Raw genomic sequence first — 17,604 nt, 5'->3', positions numbered from 1 at the left:
CAGCCTTTAGTTGAAGGTGCCTAGTGGAACACAGTAAGGGGTGACTGGGAGCGGCGCCTAGCCCACACAGGCTAACATTTGCTGGCGTGGGCTGTCCTGCAGTGCTAATGAGCACTGTGTATAAAACGGGACTATAAAACAGATACTAGTCTCATTCCCATTGAGATGGTAAAATGAAGACGGACAGGCGAGCGTCTGCCCATTATCTCAGGCTCTGACTTCAAAGCCACACTCCTAACTGCTGCTCACACAGCCTTATAGTGACAAGACCCTTCATGTGATACAAACAAATGAGATTTTAAATCTTTTAGAGAATTCTGAAAAATATCAGTTTGCTAGATTGATAATACTTGTTCTTTCATTCAAAATGGTGACACATGGCTCTTATCATTTGTCTCTGTAATTTGTATCACATGTCACACAACAATTCTCTTACCCAAAACAAAATGAAAAAATAGACACCAAGTACACAAGATTCCATATTTGCATATACTTTAATAACAAAAGTCACTTTAGCTATAAATGAACAAAAAAATGGGGAGACAGAAAGAAGTGAGCACACGCACTGGTGAGTCCGAGCAGCTGCACGCGGCTGTGGCAGACTGTCTGCGCTGACAGAGGCTTGTCTACCCACTGGATCTCATGTACTCTCTAAAGCACTGCTATCAAACACTGCAAAATTAGGTTAAACAATGATGTCAAGAAAAATGTGTCCTAAAATTTTAACAAAGTCTTTTAAGAAAGTCTAAAAACTTCCCATTTTCTTGCAATGGCTCTCAAAACTTGAGTTTTATATCAGAATATCTGTTAACTTTAACTTTTACCATACATGAAAAATTATCAAAAATATACTGATGAGTCTATACTAACTGTGACTATATTTACATTAAGCAAATCTTTTACCAAGTTCTTTATATACAAATTAGCACTTGTCCTATGTGATATTCATTAAAAAGTTAAAAACCACAGAAATGTTATTAGAAATAATATGTTCAAAATCTAACTGCTTTCCACAAATGAAGGACATTTTAAATAATCTAAGTGAAGCGAAGTGACTTCCCCGCCAATTTCAGGTGCGCCAGAAATCCTCCTGCATGCTTTCTGTGATTTAAAAGGGAAAAAAAATCAATTAAAACTTGCTGCAAAGAATTAGATAATAAAAAAACTGATGAGCATTTACTGACTTTAAATTATAACTAGGTGGCATAAAAACTACGTGATAATGTGAACAGCTTAAGATCTTTCAAAACTGGCAAAAGTAGCATGCAAATATTTTCTTAACCAGCACACCCGAGAAGGCAGAGGCATGACCTGAGCATATGACGTGTCTGCAACACTAGCACGCAGGAAGATGACACAGAAGGATCACTGCAGTATGGGGCTAGCCTGTGCATGTGGTCACGGGTAGCCTGCACTACACACTGAGACCGTGTCTCAAACCTCTTCCCTCCTTAATGATCAATATTGAGAGTAAAGGTTTAGAGAGAGCATATTAAAGTTACTGAAATGAGCAGGCTCCTGTGTTTTAGGCTCACAGTCATATCTCAAGTTTTTCAAGTTGAAACACAGCGGGTTCAGGGAGCGGGACTCCGAGTGCAGTGCTGCCTCCTGTTCAGCCATTAACTGGGTTATAACAGCTGCATATGCATCCCAGGGACCAGACTGGCCTCCCAAGTATTTACCACATCAGTGGCTGCTCTGTCGCTGGACTTTGGGACCAGCACTCTGTGTGTCCTCTTCCTGACTAGGGCGCTTCCCGTTGCCGAGGCCCGGGCCCACGGAGCTTCTCCCTGCACATGTACAAAGGCGTGTGAGGTGGGCCAGGAGCAGGGCGCAGTGTGCCCGACTGCTTCGTCCTTACCTTGCTGACCGTCTCCGTGAGCGTAATGCAAAATACTTCCTTGAGAGCAACCTGCATTTCAAACAAAAGAAAATATCTAAAAACCCAAGATGTATATTATAAAGACTTTTTATATTTTTTAATATTTGTATTTAACTTTTCTCAATCTTAACTCTGAGCCAGAAATCACATCTTAAACTCCAGAAAACTGAAGTTCAGGCTGACCACTGACAGTTCAACTACTGGTGGTACTTTATTTTCATTTTGTGCGTAGTGTTTACATGTATGTATTCTGTGTGCATACATGTCATGTATGTGCTCGTATGTACGGAGCAGAGGTTGTCAGGTGTCTTTCTCTACGACAGGGTCTTGCACTGAACGCAGAGCTCACCAACTGGCGACACTGGACGGCCTGTGTATCGCCACACCTGGTTTTTACATGTGTGAGCCTCTCATTATTTCCTTAAAGGTTTATTTTATGTTTAGTTATGTGTTTGTATGTAGGGATGGCGTATGAGTGCAGGTGCCCACAGAGGCCAGAGTCACCCAAAGTGGAAGTCGGGGACAAAACTCGGGTTGTTAGCAAGCGCAGTCTATCAGTTCTGGGTGGTAACTGGAATCGTGAACAAAGCACAGGGCCCCGGTGAGAACAGATGCCCTTCCTCAGCCCTGCCCTCCTGTCCATCTCTGTCAGAGCCTTTAAAATGTATTTCACTGGAGACAAGGGAATAAGGGTCTCCCGACGAGAGTTAAACAATTCCGGTCACAAAGACAAGACACAGACACGAAAAGTTCCATAAGCAATTTTATTAATGCTTTCAAAAAGAAATTGACTTCCTAACACAGGGGAGCTTTATAAAGTTATTTTTTTTGTCATTGTGCCCAGGTTATGAAAAGTCTATGCAAGCCAGATGTGCTACATGTTGGTAAGCCCAGAATGAGGGCAGGGCAGAAGGCATAAGAAGTTCAAGGGCATCCTCCTCTACTGCATCAAAGCCCGACTTTGAAAACAAGAACAAAACAAACAAAGAACTCAAAACATACAAGAGAGAGAAAAAGAAAATACAGCCACACGGCCCACGGGGTAGTCAGCCCAAGACTACACTTATTTCTGCTGGGCATATGGTGTGGACTTGCAGTCCCAACACTAGGAGGTCAAGGCAGGAAGACTGCCACAAGTCTGAGGTCAACCTGGCTTACACGGCAAGTTCCAGGCCAGCTATGACTAAATAGCAAAACCCTGGTTAGTAAAGAAATAAACAAATGTCAAAAAGACTACTTATTTCTTTTTCTGTTTTATTGAAAATGGATTCTTTTCTTATACAATATATTCTGATTACAGTTTCCCCTCCCTCTATGCCTCTCAGTTCCTTCCCACCTCCCCTCCCCTCTCGATCCACTCCCTTTCTGTCTCTCATTAGAAAGGAACAGGCTTGGGCTGGAGAGATGGCACAAAGGTTAAGAGCATTGCCTGCTCTTCCAAAGGTCCTGAGTTCAATTCCCAGCAACCACATGGTGGCTCACAACCATCTGTAATGAGGTCTGGTGCCCTCTTCTGGTGTGCGAGCATACACACAGACAGAATATTGCATACATAATAAATAAATATTAAAAAAGAAAGGAACAGGCCTCTAAGAGATAACAACCAAACACGACAAAGTATGATAAGATAAAACAAAACCACCACATTTCTCGACAAAGAAACTCAGCAGAAGGACTCAGTGAGTCTTTTAAAAAAGAGGGCAGGGATTTGGAAGAGCGTGTGTGAGGGTGAGGGACTGGAGGAGAGGGGAAAGGGGTGAATTTGATTAAAACATATGCATGTATGAAATTCTCAGATTCTGAAAAGATGCACTGAAATTGTAATAAGTCTATGTTAAATGGAACTATACAAGTCATTTTTTCTGTTTTATATTTTTCTGAGCTTTCTAAATTACACTGAGAATTATTGTTTTATCATTCCCCCTAAAATGAATCATTTATGCCTACTGTTCACTATAGGTCTATGTGCAGTCTGGGAAAAGGGCCTGTAAAAGGCCATGGTGGTTAACACTGTCAATATGACAGGTCTAGAATGACCCAAGACACAAGTCTATGAGCACCCCACCCTTGTGGGCAGCACCTTCCCATATGCTGGGGTCCCAACCGAATAAGTCACGTGACCAGCTGCCTCTACTCCTGCCACCACGGCTTCCTGGCAATGGTAGATCCTCTCCTTGACCATGAGTTAAGATAACCCTCTCTCCCTCACATTGCTTTTGTAAGATACTGTTCACAACACAACGAGCAACTAATGGCTAAGAATGTAGTTTCCAGTTTTTGTTTTTGCATTAATAAAAATTACTTTGAGATGTATGTCTATGTATGTGCAGTGTGTTGTATATATGTGGCGTGTGTGTGTGTGTGTGTGTGTGTGTGTGTGTGTGTGTGCACTTGCATGCATGCACATGCACCTGTCTAGAGGTTACTGGCCAACCTTTAGGATTCCTCCTTCTCCCAGTGGGTCCCAGGGACTGATCTAGTTCATAAGGCTCTGGGAGAGAACAGGTTCTGATTTTTAAACAAATCCAGTTTCCTATGAGATCTCCTTTGCAAACAAACACCAAACCTGCCAACTGTTTATCATGTCCATAACCCCAGCTCTCTGGAGGGAAGATGAATTTGAGGCTGGCCTAAGACCAACCGCCAGACTGTGTCAAGTAAAATATTAGACAGGGCAGGGATGCAGCTCAGATGGTAGAGCACTTGCCAACATGCAGGCAGCCCTGGGTTTAACCCTCATCATCTCATAGAACTAGGCATGTGGCTGTAATCCCAGCACTTGGAAGGCTAGATCTGTGAGTTTGAGGCCAGCCTGGTCCACAGAGTGAGCTCCAGGACAGCCAGGGCTACACAGAGAAACCCTGAGACAATGGTTCTTGAGCTTTAAGCAGCACAAGTTATTAAAACCATGGCTTCTTGTTCAGATCCATCTCAACTGAACACATAGAAACAACTGGTGTGGGAAGTCCTGTCCATGTGTTGTTAGATGGTTAATGAATGAATCTGCTTTGGCCAGGGGCTTAGCAGAACAGGACAAGGCAGGAGTTCCAAGCAGATAGAGGAGGAGAGAGTAGGCAGAGTCAGGGGAAGCCATGGAGCTGCCAGAGGAGAAAGGCGCGAGCTGCCAGCTGGAACCTTGCCGGTAGGCCAGGAGCCTCATGGTAAAATATAAAATAATAGAAATGGGTTAAGCAAAGATGTAAAAACTAGCTAGCAATACTGGTGATTAAGTGACTGGTCAAGCAGTTATTTAAATAATATAGTTTCTGTGTGATTATTTTGGGAGTCTGGGCAGCTGGAAAATGAACAGGCAACCTCCCCCAACAAACAACTGCTTATAGGGAATATATTATCAGTTAATCAGTTTTCCAGATGCTAAGTTCATTTCCCTAGCTCCTATTTTTAAAAGCACATCAAAATAAAACAAAAGCATGCACACTCTAGAAATAAAATGCCAACCACACACGTGTCCACCGTGAGTCTGGGGCACGGACACTCTAGAAATAAGAAGCCAACCACACACGTGTCTACCGTGAGTCTGGGGCACGGACACTCTAGAAATAAGATGCCAACCACATACGTGTCCACCGTGAGTCTGAGGCACGGACACATCTAGAAATAAGATGCCAACCACACGTGTGTCCACCTTGAGTCTGGGGCACGGACACACTACTTATCTGGCTGAGGTGACTCTACTGCACAAGCAGGGCTTGCCGAGGAGAAAGGCTCTCCTTACTCTCCCATACAGCACGACTCTGAGCAACTTACAGCTTGAGTTCTTGCTACATAAGCGTATATCAGTGTCTGCCTAGCTGGGTGGTTTATGCTCAAAGGCAGGTGGAAGGACTGCCCCAGGAAATTCTGAGTTTTCTGGGCAACAATGGCCTGAGAGTAAGCTGGCTCAGAAGATCAGGCTGTAAGTGCACAGCACTGCTGCCCTAACCCTGGGGGCTGCCAGCAGCAGGTGAGTGCTTCACAGGCCCAGAGATCTAGGTGCACCTCGGTGTCACTGGATTCAACTGTTTTAAGTATGTCCAGGGCCCTGTTTTAAAGTTAATTTAGCTCTGTGCAGCCACAGCCACACCTCCTCCCACCTGGAAGGTCCTCACACCCACTGTAGACACCATCAGTCCAGAGTGAATGCTAACTTACACCTTACTGTAAAGCAGGGCTTCTCAACAAAGGGCTGCAACCCCTTCGTCCAAATGATACTTTCATGGGGGTGGTGCATAAAATCATCAGAAAACACAGATTATGATTCATAACAGTAACAACATTAGTTATGAAGTAGCATGAAAATAATTTCATGGTTGGAGGTCACCACAATATGAGGAACTATCTTACAGGGTCACAGCACTAGGAGGGCTGAGAGCCACTGCTCTAAAAATAACATTTGCAAGATGTTATTTTTCCTGTCTAGCTCAGTGTTTTTGAGGTCACACATATAACACATGTTAACACACGTTCATTCTTTTATAAATAACATTTGATTGCATGAGCACACAAGTCAAGTTGTCACAATCAGTGGTTAGCCTGTGGGGAACATATGTTTTCTTCTGGGAAACTAGTTAGGACTGGGATTTGAGGCTGCGCAGTAAACTCCGCTCTCTCTCCACAGCTGCCAGGGTTCCCTCTGGGCACGGTTGTCTTTTTCACAGCGCTAGGATTTCTCCCCTGCTCTGCAGGCATTGAGGACCCACCCTGCCCAGTCGGCCTGGTGGCTGTCAGTCTACCAGGTGTGCATCAAGCACTACCTCACAACACTTTCAATCTGCATTTTTCTGACAAAGGTAGTTTTTTAATAGAAAAAATTGTATCAAAAATTAAACTAAAATTAAACCAGTTTGGTACTAGGAAACAGGTGGCAGCTACTTCACTCTGGGTCTATAGCTAATTTCCTGAGCATAAAAACATGTAAAAACAACAAAAAAGAGTTATTTGCATTTCAGAGAGTTAGAATTTTCCAGTCATTAAAAAAAAGGAAAAAAGCAATCCCCCAAAGAGAGCTGCCTATTACTTCAGAGGTAGAACACAATCAAAATGTCACTAAGAGTCATGAACTTGGATGAGCCTGGTGAGGCACTGTAGAAAACAGCCCACAGAAAGGATAGGGGCTGGGCATGAGCAAAACCCTAGAGATCTCCCCACAACATACCAGTGTCTCGCTCTAAAACGGTTTCGTCTCCACCTGACAATCCACCATCTTCTAAAGAAACTGGCCCTAGGTTTGTCAGCTCTCACTCAGGGATTCCTCCCTTGCACCCACTCAACCAGTGGCTGAAAGTGTGGTGTGTGTGTGTGTGTGTGTGTGTGTGTGTGTGTATGTGTGTGTGTGTGTGTAGTTCATCACTCTTTCTCCTCTATACTTCATTTAGACAGAAAGCACTATGTAGGTTGTATATTCTGCATGTCTTTTAAATGTTTCAGAGAATGAGCCCAAAAAATGGTGAAGGTCACCATTTACATGAATATAGTAATTTCATGATGATCTTATTTTATAAATTCATGAAGCAGAAGGAGCTCGCTCAACTTGCTGCCGTGATGAGACTCAGGTGGAGCTGGAGCAGGGCAGCACCACTGCTCAGCAGCAGCACCTGGAGCCGACCTGCGTCCCTCTGCTTCCTGCCTGTCACCACAGTGCTCCCCAGGGGCTGTCTCTCACACTGTGAGCTGAACAAGAGATCTGAAAGACTTTCAAAATGACACACCAAGACTTTTTTCCAAGGAACCTTTCTGAAGTGGACTGTCACCTTGGCAACTGTTTGGGGGTGGGTCATGTCCCCGTAATGAAATATTCACCCCACAAACAACGCATACAATACCACACCTGCAAAGGAGGTGGGGGAGAGCTGAGAGTGGCCGTACAATCCCCTGCAGTTCTTACGAGCTGGGAGAGCTTGGCTAAGCTGCTTAACCCTCCAAAGATGGTTTCCTCAAATACCAAGTGAGGACCCCACCACTCATCCCCCATGAGATCATGGTCACCACGGAGCCAAACCCCTATTTCCTAAAAATAAGTTTTTCTTCCCTAAAATATAATCTTAGAAAGACAGCATAAATGCAGGTTTTATAGAGACATAGGAACTTTCTGATTACAAACATTTACTTTTTAAGGGGATTTTATTATCAGATTGTGAAAATAGCTCGGTGTGTAGAACACCTCATCCCAGCATGAAAACTCTTTGATTCTCAGCACCACAAAAAAAAGAAACAAAAGAAACAAAGCAAACAAACAACAGAAAAAAGCTTTACTTTTAATACCAGTTTAGAACATGTACCTAAAAAGAAAGCACTTCTGAAAAGATGCTTTCTTTTGAATCTATTTACTCGGCCTCATGTGATTTTTGGCTGTAACTTTAGAAAACTAATATAATGCCTTAAATTTCCAATAGATACTGACTTAAAATATACAGATACGTATTTTTAATTTATGTTTGTCTGTGTCTGCTTGTCTTTATGCACAGAATGTGTGTGCAGGTATCTAAAGAAGCCAGAAGAGGGTGTCAGATTCCTGAAGATGGAGTCACACACAGCCAGCTGTTAAGCATCTAGCATGTGCTCTGGCAACCTGACTAGTATCCTCTGCAAGAACAGCAAGTGCTCTTTTTGATACTACTGTTACATACATTTAAAATTACTAATCACCATCACAGACAGACTTTGTAAGAACTCGTGTGCAAAAGCATGAGGCAGCCATAATTTAAATCCTTCAGCTACTCTTGCATCTTTAACACATTACCAATGGACAGAGGGGACTGTGTTATGTGTGGTAGGTGGAATCTCACAGGGAGTGGCACTATTAGGAGGTGTGGCCTTGATGGAGCAGGTGTGGTCTTGCTGAAGGAAGTGTCACTGTAAAGGCAGGTTTTGAGGTCTCCTATGCTCAAGAAACCACCCAGTGTCTAATTCTGCCTCCTGCTGCCTGCATGTCAGCATGTAGCAGCAATCTCTCTACCACATGGCTGCTGCACACTGCCATGCTCCCCACCATGATGATAATGGACTGAACCTCTGAACTGTGAGTGAGCCAGCCTTGATTAAATGTTTTCCTTTGTAAGAGCTGCCAGAGTCATGGTGTCTCTTCACAGCAACAAGAACTCTGTCTAAGACCCTGCATGCACTGTATGCATGGACACAAACAATCCATAATTTCAGAGAGTTTCTAAGCAATGATGCTTATTCCAGTAAGGCCACTAAACAGTGCAGCATAGAAACTTCCCACTTACTTCCTCCAGTGCTGCAGCCTGGGACACTCTCTCCAGCATAGCCCATGAGTCCTCCATTCCCATTCGGATTAGAGGGCACCGAGGCAAGAAGACCTAGAGGGAAAATAAAATATTTTCCTATTAAACTTATGACTAAGGCAAAATCCAGTGGCAGCTGCACAGCTGAAGGAGACAAGCCAAACGTAACCCGTGACCGACATACCTAGCCCTCGGTACCGGGAAAGCTGCTGATAGATCTGCTTCATTCTTTCAATATTCAAGCGGCTGGCCTCGGCGTGGTTCACCATTGGCTTGGGGTAATTCACTCCTATTAAACATTTGGCGACCTTCTGGATACCTTCAGGTGCGTTCCAAGGATCGTAGATGTACTTTGCAGGAAAGCCTCTCAGGACAGGCAAATAACGTCTTTTGGGAGAAGAGATGTCTTAATGAACTGCACATTGTAACAGAACATGAACCATGAGTGACACAAAGCACATCAGTGTCACATGAATGACGTGTTTACTCTCTCTGCTGCTCATCCAGAGAGGAGCCTGCCTTTGCCTCCTAGGTGCTGGGATTAAAAGTGTGTGCCACCATGCCCCCAAGTGTTGCATAAGCAGGAAAAGCTCTTCTTTGGAGTAGCTCCTTCAAACCGTACCAACATCACCCTTGCCTTACCTGATATAGTCTCCATTGGGATCTGTCCTCCTACCAAAACCAACAGGGCAGTAGCAGTGGAAAAACTGCTGGAAAAAGGAGCTACAGGACAGCCACATCCAACTTCCAGCATTTATGCTCCAATCTGCATCAAGCAGCAATTCTTCAAAGACCTGCAGAAGTAACAATAACGAATCAGCATTTTTGTTAAAGATTTATTTATTTATTATGTATACAACATTCTGCCTCTATGTATGCCCGCATGCCAGAGGAGGGTGCCAGATCTCATTACAGATGGTTGTGAGCCACTATGTGGTTGCTGGGAATTGAACTCAAGACCTCTGGAAAAGCAGCCAGTGCTCTTAACCACTGAGCCATCTCTCCAGCCCACCAATCAGCATTTTTAAGGTCACTGTAGATTAAAAGACAAGAAAATCTGAATAGAACTATAAAATTAAACATTCCAAAATATATGTTCTAACAAGCAATTTCAGGGAAAGAATATACTATAAATACAGTTTTCTGGATAGAATTTACTTCTGTAACTGTGAAGGTTGAATGAGAATGGCCCCACAGGGGAGCATGCATGCAAGTATGCGTGCACACACACACATGCACACATGCAAGCGCGCACACACACAATAAATGGTAACTTTAAAAGTCTTTTGCTTTTTTTGTTTAAAATAAACAGCCTTTGAATTGGCAAAGTTTATGAGGTGGTGACAGTTAAAGCATGTATGTAAGTCTTAGGCATGGTTACCATGGTGACGTCAGAAAACGCGGTAGGCTTCAATGTATGTATTAAAGCATGTATGTAAGTCTTAGGCATGGTTACCATGGTGACGTCAGAAAACGCAGTATGCTTCAATGTATGTATTAAAGCATGTATGGAAGTCTTAGGCACGGTTACTATGGTGACGTCAGAAAACGCGGTAGGCTTCAATGTATGTATTAAAGCATGTATGTAAGTCTTAGGCACGGTTACCATGGTGACGTCAGAAAACGCGGTAGGCTTCAATGTATGTACTAAGATGAGGTAAGATGGCTGATGATTCCATGTAACAGGAATTCACTATTTCTAAGAGCTCACGGATGAGTATGACAGAAACTCTCACCTATAAATACATCTATCCAATAAATTGCTTTTGTTATTCTTAAAGACAGACAGTAGCATAGGCTGGCCGTGGGTTCCAGACATTCTCATGTCTATCATGCTGCGTGGGATCACAGAAAACAGACGTGCACTACCGCACAAGGCCAGAGCGTGAGCGCTCAACAGTAAGCTTTCTTATGGGAGGCTGGCTCCGCCACAGAGACGACCTTGGGCTACAGTTTAACGAGGTCCTGCCTGAGTTTGACACCATGCTCTTGAACTGTCTACGCTGTGGCTATTATATGCTTTATCCGCTGAAAAGCCAAACTACAAAACAGACACATACCACCCCACCAACCCCTTCCCCACCTCACACTGCAGCCCAGATGGCCTTCTCCGTCCTCAGCCTCCCAGGCTGCTCAGATTTCAGACGTGTACTAGCATGTATATTTAGGTGTAGACCAGACTCCAAATGCTTCTGTAATAGTTACAGGCTCCTTCAAAGGCTACATTAGTCAGGATACTCACCTTCATCCCTTCTTCCCAGCTGATCCACAGGTCACCACGCGACAGGAAACATGCAACCGCATGTCTGGCTAAATGGTGAATCCAGCCCTCTTGACGAAGCTGTGTCATGATGGCATCAATCCATGGAAAGCCTGTCCGGCCTTCTGCCCATTTGGCCAGAGCCTCAGGATTCTTATCCCAAGGGATCTGAACACAGATGGGGTTCCCTTCCATTTTATCAAAGCGTGGGTTGTTTGTTGCTGCCGTATAGAAAAATTCACGCCACAGAAGTTGCCCATAAAGAGAGAGGGGAGGGGAGCTATTTTTCTTTACCTGCAATTAAAAAGCATAGAGGTATTATCAGAAAAAAATGTTAAAAGTATTTCAAAATATAGGCTCTGACTTCAGATAATACCTTTTTGTAGAGATCTGTTAGTTTGAAATAAAACAGTCGACAGGATAAGCAACCAAATCGGAGATAAGGGCTGAGTCCAGTGGGGCTTGCCAGCAGGGAATTCGCATTCATTCGAGGTCTTTCAAAGTTTGCCACCCAGGCCTGGAAACAAGGGACAAGCACATAACTTCATCCATCACGTCAGAGCGTCAGAACGACACTAGTGAGATAGCCCAGCAGTTTGCAGAGAACCTGCCACCAAGCCTGATGATGTGAGCTCAATCATCTCGCCCCACGTGGAAGGAGAGGACCTATCCCTGTGCTGTGTGTGTCCCCCACCTCCCCTTTTCTGACTTAATAATTTCAGAAAGGGACTCGAAAGGTGAGTTTTCCTTCACTGAAGCCGTCCACAACCTTCAGATTCCCAGCATCAGGCGTGAGGCACCTCCATGTGTCTCTGTCGACATACAGGTGGGCTACAACTGTGCCCCTCTCCACTGCTGCCTTTCCCAAGAGTTCAGAGGCTTATGGTCAAATGAAGGAATTGGAAAACATTAGAAGGAAAATTCCACAAATAAGTTATAGGTCCTAACTGACTTACTACAGTATGGATCATAACTATTCTAATTTACCATTAGTGATTGCATTCATCTCCTCATGTGTCTAACTATGAATAAGCTTTATTAAAAGTATTCTGAGAGTTTATGGGTGAGGGATTATAAGGGGGGGTGAATAAACATGATCAATACACGTGAGTCGTTAATTTGTATAATCTGCATGTGTTGACAGTAACAATAACAAATAAGTGATACTGTATCATGATACAGCCATAAAGGCACAAACACGGTAACTACAGGAATCTGTACTATTATCTGGTCTCAGGAACACAGGAGTCTTGGACAGGGGAGTGTGACTATGGGTACAACCCTGCTCTAGCTCCAGTGAGGTCACCTGACACAGGAGTGAGGATCAGAAGCAACACCATGGCACTAGCAACAGAAGGAATAATCAACAAGAAAAATGAATTTAAGTGATGGCTGACGGCGATTTCACAACCGTTACGTTTGTGCTGTTTCAGCCGTGGGTCCTTTCCCACGCTCTATGATTTGTTTTCAGCCTGTAGGCGAGCCACCTTGACGCCACCTAAACAATACTAAAATCATTCTGAAAGCTCATTTGAAAGTACGAGCTGGGTACATGATCGACATTGTACCTTTCTTTCCAAATGCCTTTCCAAACGTGTAAGTGCTTCAGTTTCTCCTCCTGGCCACACTGCAGAGGACAAACCATCTGTATCAAAGCCTACGGGAAAAGAGAGAAAAGAAAATCACCATGATTATTGTTATCATGAAACAAAAATAATTTGTATCAGGAGTACACAGGACTGCACAGAAGAGCACAGGCCTACAGAGGACTGCACAGGAGTACACAGGAGTACACAGGACTGTACAGGAGAGCACAGGCCTACAGAGGACTGCACAGGAGTACACAGGACTGCACAGGAGAGCACGGGCCTACAGAGGACTGCACAGGAGTACACAGGACTGTACAGGAGAGCATGGGCCTACAGAGTACTGCACAGGAGTACAAGGACTGCACAGGAGTACACAGGACTGCAAGGACTGCTTAGACTTGCACATGAAGACCTACACTGGCCTCACCAAATGTGAGACTCCTGCCCAGAGACCACAATACAGCCGGGAACCAACAAGCCCCTCCCCCAACACTTATCTTCAGAATGTACTTCTTCATAGAACAGCAGGTCACATGTTACAGAATATACAAAATATTCAGATTCTGAGGTTTTCCCTTTATTTTCCCCTTTACTTTTCTTCTAATTAAAATTGCATTAAAAGTAAATTTTTCCAAATGATTTCTGATATTAACTTTTTTAAAATATATTTTAAATTATTTGAGTTTCATACAATTATTTTGATCACACTCACTTCCCTTATCCTCCATCCCCCTAAAGCTTCCCATCCTGACTTCGTGTTCCTGTTTGTTTTTCTTAACAAAGCCATCAGGTCCACTCTGTGCTGCCCATTTACTCTGGGTGGATTTTTAACCCCTAAGCACCATGTTTATAAAGAGCTGTACCCACCTAGCTCTTCCAGGGAAGGGACTCCATACTTTTCATCATGGTCATCAGACAGAGGGGTCACACACGTTCCTATCACATCTGAAGTGATGGTCTCTGCTGGCATCTCCAGTGGCTCCATTTTGCTGACGAGAGTCTGAAATCTTTTGTAAGTGAGAGGCGGCTGTCCACCGTTGAGCTCGATGATCCTATTGCAGGAGCGAGTAAAACACAGGAAATGACAACAGACTTTGATAAGCTCAAAGACTTAACATCAGAAATCTATCAATTAAGACCTTTGGTATGACCAGAAAACGTGTTCAAAATAGTTAATGAATCTAAAAATCATTCTCTCAAATTCTTAGATATTTATTATGTGTTAAATAATAGAATATGCAAATATCAAAACATGGATGTCAAATTTTTAAAAATAATAGTGGTTCAACTAGCCTACAGGATGTGTATATAAAAACTACCATCAATGGACAAGTGACAAATGAGCTCAAGGAATCTCAGAGGCACTGATACAACTCACCTAGGCTGATGATTACACCAGGAAATTGTCAGTAAAAATAAAATTTGCTGTGTGTATTTGAGGTTTACACCATGATGTTGCAGGAAGCATACAGATACTAGTTTTACTGAAATGATCTCACTGTTCCTGTTCTGTGGCTACAATAGCTAAAATCACAGCTCCCAAGCCATCAGCACTTCCTACCTACAGCCGCACGCGTGTCTTCCACCCCAGACATTCTCATTCTGTGTATCTGTTCCTGTATCTTTTCTTGTTTTCAAGACTATCTAGGTGTTCTCTGTTGTGTGCGCCTTTGTTAGACGCACACGTGTCTGTCACACAGCAGTAACCCTCTCTGAGCTTCTGTTGTCTGTGGTTCAGTTATGTTCACTTGTGCTGCAAAATATTACATCTAGATGATATAACTTATTGTAGAATACTGTTTTAACTGTTCAATACTACTGTTAACTTCCTATAGTTTATAATTTCCAAACCAAGCTTCATCATTGTGTGATATTTAAACAGAACGTACAGGGTACGCAGGGCTTGAACTGGTGGTTTGGGGGCATCTACCAGGGCTTTTGGAATGTCATCCTCATGGATAAAAAGAGAAATACCAAAGATATATGTACCCCAAATTCCAAATCATTACATTTTTTCCAAGGCATTTAGACTTAAGTACATTATGCAGTGATTGCTGCCCACTCGATGCCTCAATCCAGTCACACTTCCAGGAAAAGGCCAGCCAGCAGCACCTTTGAAGGTCTGCTGTCCAGACACTTTCACAATAATTAATTATGCTTTTTCATTCCAGCTATTTGCTTACAACTACAGGTTAAAGCAGCTTTATCATTTAGGTAGATGAGCAAAGATCACATAATTGATAACATTGCTAATCAAGTATTTCTTCATCCCAAACATAATGTATTTTTCTTTATACCTTATTATCAATTATGTTTACAGAAAAAACATCAGGAAAACTAGTCTTGCTGTAAGTAAAGTTTGTTTTGGCTTAGTACCCTGAGATCACACACGGGACTATCATGAATTCTGCTGAATGCAATGGTGCTACAATGACACTATCCCATGTCTCTTAATTATCTACTAGAAAACTGGAACCCATAGGAAACATTTTTATACATGACATAAATATGATAACCTTTAATATGCATTCACAACCCAATAAAAATTAAGTTCACAACACAGCCGAGTCTCCCAGTTAGCAGCAATTTCTCTTATCCCCTTTGCCTCCTTATAATCACTCGCTGCAGTTAAGAAAACTGGTAAACTAGAAGGCACATTTTATTAACCAAAGGGCCGGGCACTCCTAGGTTAATAACAAGGTAAGACATTTGTCTGAATCAAACCATGATTCTATTCATCAACTTGCAAACAGAAGTTAATTTAGTTTGATATGTGACTTACAGAATTATTTTGTTAATGGTAAAATGTGTACATAATTTAAAAGGTGAAATCATTTGATAGTATATAAATCGTGATCTTTTCATATTTATAGACCATTTCATGCCAACAGTTACTGTAAACTTGCACAGCTCATGAACTCCCTAGAATCTTAGCACATGCTGCACGCTAAGCTCAATTTGGCCACAGAATCTTTGCTGGCCAAAGCGCCCCAGGGACTGGACAGTGTTTCAGTAAACACTGACCAATAGGGTATGAAACCATGGTTCAGAGGGCTTTAGCTGGGTAGTTATATTACTTCTGTTTTCATCTCAGCTAAACAAAAGGACAAAAGAGTACCCACATAGTAACACAAAATATATAAACGTAAATTATGGCTATGTGTCAAACACACAGCTGTAAATTTAGTAATACTGACATCCTAGAAAGGCAATACTGGGATGAGTCAGTAGTCGGATAAAAATGGGAAAATAACATTTCTTAGTTTAATGCTGAAAGGCTAAATACTTTTATGCACTATGTCTATAATTTTGGTATCACAACTGAGCAAATGAAATCACAGCAGCTGAGTAAAATGCTAAGGGCTCGGTGTACATTCTGGTTCTGTCATTTCCACTTCATAACCTTGCTCAGCTATGTCCTTACTGTCACCCAACAGAGTACTTAACAATGTCTAGGAGCTCGCCTTACTTGTCCAGGTCATACAGGGTGTGTGAAATGCGCACGATGACCTCCACTCCAGCCTCGGTGGCCAGCTTCTTGATAGCTGCATCTCGTTCCTTCCCAAAAGGCTCCGAGTCATACTCAATGGACAGTTTAGTGATGCTCCATTCCTGAAGCCAGAGAGGGGGGGGGGGGGCGACAATACATTATGGTTTATAATTATGTTCTTCTTCTAACATCAAATAATGAGGGGGGCAACAATACATTATGGTTTATAATTATGTTCTTCTTCTAACATCAAATAATGAAAAGCTCAAAATCTACATAAACCAAACTTCAAAAATGTGGGCGGAAAATAACCCATTTGTCAATGTGAAAATATGACAAACATATGCTAACCAGACTCTAGGCACTGTGCCAGGCATGAGCAGATCTATACTACAGTGTTTAGGTAGTATTTATTTCAATTGCTTTTATTGCCTTATTTATTTCTGAATGAAAACCACCTCCATTTGCTATATTGCAGATAAAGCTATTATTTTTTTTCTAAAAAGGGACATGTTCAGGTTTACAGAGGCATATGAACTTATGTCTGGTGATTCTAAGAACTTCTCTTTAAAAAGCCTTTGATAGCTGATATGGTATGAACTGTTTTGCTTAGAAAGACTTATTTCTGACTATTAAAATGTTGACAGCAAACTGGGTGGTGGTGGTGGTGCACCCTTTAGTTCCAGCACTTGGTAGGCTGAGGCAGGCAGATTTCCAGGTTCTAGGCCAGGTTGTTCTATAAAGTGAGTTTCAGGACAGCTACTCAGAGAAACCCTGTCTTGAAAACAACAGCAACAACAACAAAAAGTTGACACGAGAAAACTTGGACTGAGCAATAAAACAGCAACTATTGACTACTATTGCATCAGTAACTTACATGTCTTTATAGTTGCTATAAATAAGGAGACTGACTTAAGGGAATTAAATGATTATCTCAGGATGGTAGTCAACTTTTATTGAATTCTAAAATCTATTCTGATTTACTTCAAAAAGGAATAGAAATCCTATAATTCTGTTATTTAACTGACTAAATGATACCACATGAACAGACCAAAGGTGTCACCAATGGTACAATGTACATTATACATTTGGCAATTGATTACCTTTCATAAAGATTTATTTTTTTAATTAATCTTTCA

General features: G+C 42.4%; 1 protein-coding gene across 1 annotated transcript in view; it reads right to left on the bottom strand.

Annotated features, from left to right (window-relative positions):
• Positions 1-475: 475 nt before the first annotated feature.
• Cry1 (cryptochrome circadian regulator 1) overlaps positions 476-17,604 on the bottom strand; it is a 49,808-nt gene continuing 32,679 nt past the window's right edge. The window contains exons 3-13 of the mRNA XM_038314736.1: positions 16,445-16,587; positions 13,843-14,027; positions 12,955-13,043; positions 11,763-11,903; positions 11,369-11,680; positions 9,769-9,920; positions 9,311-9,513; positions 9,109-9,201; positions 1,862-1,912; positions 1,683-1,790; positions 476-1,101 (exon numbers count right to left, since the gene is read on the bottom strand). Of these exons, the coding sequence (XP_038170664.1) occupies positions 1,687-1,790; positions 1,862-1,912; positions 9,109-9,201; positions 9,311-9,513; positions 9,769-9,920; positions 11,369-11,680; positions 11,763-11,903; positions 12,955-13,043; positions 13,843-14,027; positions 16,445-16,587 (1,473 nt within the window). The 3' untranslated portion in view covers positions 476-1,101; positions 1,683-1,686. The remainder of the gene's footprint in view (positions 1,102-1,682; positions 1,791-1,861; positions 1,913-9,108; positions 9,202-9,310; positions 9,514-9,768; positions 9,921-11,368; positions 11,681-11,762; positions 11,904-12,954; positions 13,044-13,842; positions 14,028-16,444; positions 16,588-17,604) is intronic.

Source organism: Arvicola amphibius, chromosome 17 (assembly GCF_903992535.2).
Source record: "Arvicola amphibius chromosome 17, mArvAmp1.2, whole genome shotgun sequence".
NCBI classification, from domain to species: domain Eukaryota; kingdom Metazoa; phylum Chordata; class Mammalia; order Rodentia; family Cricetidae; genus Arvicola; species Arvicola amphibius.
Note: the sequence above shows the minus strand (reverse complement) of the source record. Positions and strands in the feature narration are given on the sequence as shown.